General features: G+C 38.0%; 1 protein-coding gene across 1 annotated transcript in view; it reads right to left on the bottom strand.

Annotated features, from left to right (window-relative positions):
* The window catches only part of LOC144972315 (protein FAM149B1-like), a gene marked incomplete in the record, with an annotated part of 145,774 nt that overhangs the window by 11,924 nt on the left and 126,817 nt on the right, over positions 1-7,033 (bottom strand). The window contains 2 exon segments of the mRNA XM_078913408.1: positions 4,739-4,873; positions 6,406-6,490. Coding sequence (XP_078769534.1) covers positions 4,739-4,873; positions 6,406-6,490 — 220 coding nt within the window.

The following is a 7,033-nucleotide window of genomic DNA, read 5'->3' as shown; positions in this document are numbered from 1 at the left end:
AAAATAATATAATATAATAATAATAATAATATAATAAAATAATAATAATAATAATGATAATAATAATACTACTACTACTACTACTACTACTACTACCTATACTACTACTACAATACTACTATAATAATAATAATAATAATAATAATAATTAATAATTAATAATAATAAATGGCATTTGTATAGTGCCTATTCCGATTTCATCAGCTTTAGGCACTAGGATAGAAATAGGAAGAGAATGAATAATTATGGGTCGTCAATAAAGACATTCATTTGAACTCAAAATTTATAAGTTTTGCTGAAAATAAATGTTGCTGCTTCAAGAGGTTGCATGAGTGGCTTAAAAACATTTAAATGTTTTCAAATAATTTGCTTCTTAATGTTATGTATACATGCTCATATTATGTGATAACAGACACTCACAGACACGCACACACACACACACACACAGACATACACAAACAGTCCAAAATTTACATTACTAATTAGACAAAACTGTGCTGATTGAAAGCTGTGGGATAAATGTCAAAATTAATGAAAAAAAAAAACAACAAACAAAAAAAAAAAACAAAACAAAAACAAACAAAAACAAGGTCATAAATATATTTATTATAAAAAAGCGTATTGGCGATTAAAACAACGACAGACCATTTAAAATTTCCGATGAGTCTATCTAAGAAAGTTCTTTTACAATAAACTTTCACAACGGAATATCCAATATTGTATAACATTCAAAAGAAATATATAGAAAAAGAAGCAATATTAAGTATTAACCCTTGAACAGCGGCACTAACTTTCCTTCCAAAACATCATTCTGGGGATTTGTCCACATAACCCACATTTTTTTCGATAATTCATTTTTCTTGATAAAATAAATAAAATTCCCTTAATTCATCCCCCTTGGGGAAATTTGTCTTCAGGGTCTATTCCGAGGGAAGACTGGAATAACCCAGGCGGCAGCTACATTTCAGCGCTGCCTATTGAACAGGTGCAAGGTGATTTGCTCAAGGCCACACAGAGCAGCGGGTGTGGTTGAACTCGGAGCCTTTCGGGTAAGAAGCAGAGACAGAGACCCATTATAGCGCTGAGCCACATGCTGCGAAGTTACTGGAATGAATTTATCACTAGAAAGTCAATTCTGCTATAAAGGGATTAAAATAAAAATGTCATAATTAATTTAGTGTCGGGTTATAATGTGTTGTAAATGGACTCAAGCAAACAATGGAATCTTGTCAGACTCGGGTGCTGACTTGATGTGTGCATAAAGACATTTTGTCAATGTGTGCATAAAGACATTTTGTCAATGTGTGCATAAAGACATTTGTCAATTTGTGATAACGAATTTGTCAATGTGTACATAAAAGACAAATTGTCAATATGTGCATAAAGACAATTTGTCAAATTGTTTATAAAGACAATTTGTCATTTATGCTTCAAATAAAGACAATATATATGTCAATGTGTGCATAAAGACATTTTGTCAATGTGTGCTGAAGGACAATTTGTCAATCGGGTGCTGGTCAAAAGTTTGTGCTCTGTGCTTTTCTAACTGAGGAATTGGCAAAGATTAGGATATATTGTTATGAAAGTCTCTCTCTTTTCATTCTCTCTCCCTCTATCTTTGCCTAACTGTATTTCCACACACACACACACACACAACAAACAACCACAAGATATAGACACAAAGATATTTACGTAAAATTATCCCTCCCTCTCTCTCTCTCTCTTTCTTACCTTATCTATCTATCTATCTATCTATCTCTCTTTCTAAATCTGACTGTACTTCAGACACACACACAAACACACACACACACACACAAGATATAGTCACAACGGATATTTATGCAAAAATATCCCCCCCCCCCCCCCCCCCACTCTCTCTCTCTCTCTCGCTCCCTTGCATCCTCTTTGTGCCCTCACTTTACAAAACTGTCTTTCTCCTTTGACACAAACACACACTTACACACACACACACACACACACACACAAAACACCACACACAACACTATTATATATAATATATATATATAATAAATATATATATGTATATATATATATTAAAATACACACACAAACACACAACCCCTCCCCCCCCCCCTTCCCCCCACACCCACAAACAGTCAAAATGATAAATAATTTATTAAAAAACAAAATAAAAACATGAAACAAGCCAACCAAATACAAGTTGAAGTGCATTGGCAATCATTGCTGTCAGAACGTCTAGTGTGGAAAACTTGAATTAATTTAAAAAAAAATAAAAAATACAATGTTGATATTATTGACTGTTACACAACAAAGCATAGGTCAAAGGTTATATACCCGGTCAAAGGCCATCGATCGAGGCTGGGGGACAAGCCTGGAAAAAGTGTACACACAAAAATCAAATAACGAACCACGAAATCATTTCAATACACCACATACATGTAACACAAGTAGATTGTGCTTTATGCTGACAACTGTCATGATCCCATACCCCCCCCCCCCCCCCCCCCCCCAAATGCAGTAGTTCTTGGCTGAATCGATAAATATATATTTTTTCACGAGACTCGGACTTGAATAAATCAAATTAAAAAAAAATAAAAGACAAACACATAAAAACATAGAAACAAACAAAAAACTCATCTCCCCCCCCCCCCCCCCCCCCTTTGCGCGATACTAACACCTCACCTCCTAATTCTCCCCCCCCCCCCCCAAACAAAATAAAAAGGGATGTTTCGAAGGGGGGATGGGGAATAAATAAAAATTCCAATACAAAAGAGACATGATTTGATCCAATGGGTAGAATGGATTTGTGATCCACTGTCTCTGACTGGTGTTGTGTCTTTTATAGAGAAGATTTATGTCTTATCCATTTATTCTTATTTTATTATTAAACAAATAAAATTCTGCATGCAATCGAGTTTTTTTTTCCGGACCCACTGTCCACCCAGCACTGATTGGGTAGCTGGGTATGTTAGATCTGGTGTAAAGTACTTTGCAATAGACTAGCATCCTATTTACAGGGTAGCAAGCAATTGCTACTTCCAGTTTAACGCTATAGGAAGGCTTTGCGATGAAACCCCAAGGAAAGAGGAAGCGAAAGCGAGGCTGCCCCAAGGAGGCCTGGAGATGTACCATAGAGAGGGACCTAAAGCAGGGAGGTCTGTCTGTACCTCCAGATGACCCCAAGATATAATAGCTGCTGACAGGACCAAGTGGAGATTCCTTGCATTGTCTCAGTGTCTGCAAATGCTGTTTTTGTTTGTTTGTTTTTAAGGGTTTTACAGCACTTGCAACACATTTAGGTCATATCAGCGCCAGTAAAAATGAAGAAAATGGGATAGTAAAAAGTTCTAGAATTACAATTGAAGCACCCAAGAGAAAGTAAGACAAAGGGGACCTGGGAAAAAATAGGGATCAGATGTAGATTCCAAGAGCATACCACCAATGTACTTAGTTTGGGATCACCTACAAGTCTCATCCGGACACAAGCACAAAATCAAAAAAAGAGGAAACACTCAAATGCTTACATTATACATTCAAAATAACAAATATAATAATACATAACAGAGAGATGATTTACAAGGAAAAAAAATATAATCTCCCAAAACAATAACTATGCATTTGACTGTTTCCCTCCCAGCCAAGGCCAGGACAAAACTAAGTAATCACATTCCAAGACAAAGATAGAAAGCATGTTGGAAAACAGATATAAGGGGATAGAAGATACAGTATATACCCCCCTGCCCACTATGGGAGGTCAGGAACCCACCCAGTGTCTGCAAGTGCCAGCAGGCCAGGAGAGCATTGAGTGGGTGAGTGAGTTGAACGCTACAGAAACCTGGACAAACTCCTGACCCACGGGTCTTACGGCTCTGAAGGATTACTTTTAAATTTTTTAATAGAGGACAATTGTTATTGTTAAAGAAATACAAACCAATCAAAGCTCACATGTCAGATTGTTTTGATATAGAACCACATTTTTGGCACCTTATACAGCCTGAGATGAGAAGATACAGGCTGCATATACTTGGAGTAAGCGAAACCCACTGGATACAATCCGGACAGAAACACCTCAAGTCTGGTTAGAAGATTTTATATTCAGGGAGAGGGACGGGATTCATACACAGGGAGTAGGGATTCAACTATAACAAAGAAAGTATTGGACTGGAACCCTCAGGGCAGAAGATCAAGGGGAAGGCCATGAGAAACATGGAGAAGAATTAAAGAAGCTGATATACAGAGAAGTGGTAAGACATGGAATGAGATAAAAAAAAGTTAGCTCACGATAGAGAAGGATGGAAACTGTTTGTCTGTGGCCTATAGCCTGACCCAGGGTGAAAAAGACAATGATGATGATGATACAGCCTGATATAACACTACTTTGAGAAGATGGGTCCCCATTATTAAGGGATCTTTATTCAACGCTACATAAACCGAAATAAATTTGAGCTCGATAAGCCTAATGACCAGGGGCGTGGCTACATTGGTTGATTTGGTGCCTGGCACCACTCCATCTTTTAAAAATGGATTATAGCATTTAAAAAAAATATCAAAAACAGAGAAATGGTATAGACCGCCACTTACTTATTTGAGTAAGTCTTTTCTTTAATTTTTTTTTCTTTCTTTTGTATTTACAACTATGGCATGTTTCAAGTCATTTTAATCTGATTCTGGCACCACCTTATACTGTAGGCATGCCACGCCACTGCTAATGACTCATACATTTTTTTTTTAAATGGTTAAAAAATGGCCCACTCACTCCAATGAGTCCTGATGACCTCGTCCTGTGGTCCCTCTTGCGTGTCCTCTAGAATGTCTGGGTGGAAATGGCCCACTGCCTCCATCCCACCAACAACCTGTAGACTGTTGCCTCGCACGTCCAGGGCTTGTTTGGCTGTGAAAATACACACACACAAACACGTCAATGTACAAAGACATGAAGGGAGGAGAGATGTGGCAGATGGCAATAGAAAATAAAAACCTTTTTGGTGATGGGAGCTGAACATGAGGCCTGACTGCTACAGCACTCTCCACATGGCAGGGAGAAAGAGAGAGAGAGAGAGAGAGAGAGAGAGAGAGAGAGAGAGAGAGAGAGAGAGAGAGAGAGAGAGAGAGAGAGAGAGAGAGAGAGAGAGAGAGAGACAGAGAGAGAGAGACAGAGAGAGAAGAGAGAGAGAGACAGACAAGAGAGAGAGAGACATAGAGAGAGAGACACAGAGAGAGAAAGACAGAGATAGAGAGAGAGAGAGAGAGAGAGAGAGAGAGAGAGAGAGAGAGAGAGAGAGAGAGGAGAGACTCTACAATGAACACTATCTACCAATTAAAAAATTTAGTATCAATTATAGCATCTATCTTGAGTCCCTCTCACTATACTCAGCTGTAAATTGGCCTGGCCTAATAACAGCTTTCTCGCTGTCAACACAGCCTTCTCAATAGCCAGACGGAAATCCTCTCTGGTTTTAAAGTGTGCCATGTGTTTTGCTTTCTGTGGTTGTTTTCCCCATCCAGTCTGATGTCTTGAGACCACCTCCTCCTGGTCTCCTGCTTCTCGATTTGGCCTCACAGGCACCCTCCATGCAAAGATTTGCTATTGAAACATGTCTTTTGATGTGACCAAAGTCTGACAGCCGCAATTTCTTGATGGTTGACATGAGGCTAGCCGTCTATTTTGTTGTTTGTTTATAAAGGTTTTACAGCACTCGCAACACATTTAGGTCTTGGAGCACCAGCAAATAGTGGTCTTTAGGAATTATAGTCTCTCCAAGATGCAGATGTTTGATATCTTGGCTGTTGTTGGGATTCTTAAGACCCTTCTGTAGAACTTCATCTCAAATGCATTTTATTCTCTTTTCATCTGCCTTTGTTGAGATGTACATTCCTCCCATCAAATCCAAGCATCAGTAACACACTTTATAGTCACCTGGAACAACTACAAAAGACGTCTAACTTCTACCTCATGGCACAAGACCGAAGGGCTAGAGCTCAGGTGGTCGCTGGTTCGGATAGTCTGCCTTTGTTATTGTCAATGATTCAAAGCCATATGTTGCTCTGGGAAAATGTAGACTTCTATGTCTCTCTTCTAAGTGATACTATACAACTAGAGGCTATGGACTGTAAATAGTAATAAACAAAAATGAACATAACAGTTTAAAAAAGAACCCAACAAATACCAAACACAGAATATTTCAGGCCCAAAACCCTTCTTCAGCCAACAACAAAAACAATAAAAACATAAAATCATTTCTTTGAAAACCAGATGGGCGGCAAAGACCACGAAATTCAATCCAATTGTAAGTAATAACTTCTCTTCTTATAAGGACCTGGCACTTCCACACCAGGGAATGGCATTTAACAAGTAGCATGACAGTAAAAGTGGAATAAATATGCCCTATATAAATACCTTTTGCCATTTTATGACATTCTTACCTAGTATGTTGTTTCTGGCAGCGATGGAAGTCCCTAGAGGGGTGGAAGACCTTCTGTTTTGTAGGCCGCCGAATGGGGTCTCAGACTGGATGGACATGGAAATATACAGTGATAATAATTATGATAATGATGATATTAATAATAGTAGTTGTTGTAACAGTGGTTGTAATAGCAGTAGTAGTAGTAGCCTTGGTAGTAGTAGTAGTAGTAGTAGTAGTAGTAGTAGTAGTTGTAGTAGTAGTCGTAGTAGTAGTAGTAGTAGTAATAGTAGTAGTAGTAGTAGTAGTAGTAGTAGTAGTAGTAGTAGTAGTAGTAATAGTAGGAGTAGTAATAGTAGGAGTAGTAGTAGTAGTAGTAGTAGTAGTAGTAGTAGTAGTAGTAGTATTAGTAGTCGAAGTAGTAGTCGAAGTAGTAGTAGTAGTAGTAGTAGTAGTAGTAGTAGTAGTAGTAGTAGAAATATTAGAAGTAGAAGTAGTAGTAGTAGTAGTAGTAGTAGTAGTAGTAGTAGTAGTAAAAATAGTAGTAGTAGTAGTAGTAGTAGTAGTAGTAGTAGTAGTAGTAGTAGTAGTAGTAGTAGTAGTAGTAGGGCTCTTTCAGAAATAACCGAAAAATGCCCATTGCTCAGCAA

The sequence above is a fragment of the Berghia stephanieae genome, chromosome 5 (assembly GCF_034508935.2).
Source record: "Berghia stephanieae isolate SIO BIC M18660-M18661 chromosome 5, UCSD_Bste_1.3, whole genome shotgun sequence".
Lineage (NCBI taxonomy): Eukaryota > Metazoa > Mollusca > Gastropoda > Nudibranchia > Aeolidiidae > Berghia > Berghia stephanieae.
This window is presented reverse-complemented; position numbering and strand designations above follow the sequence as displayed.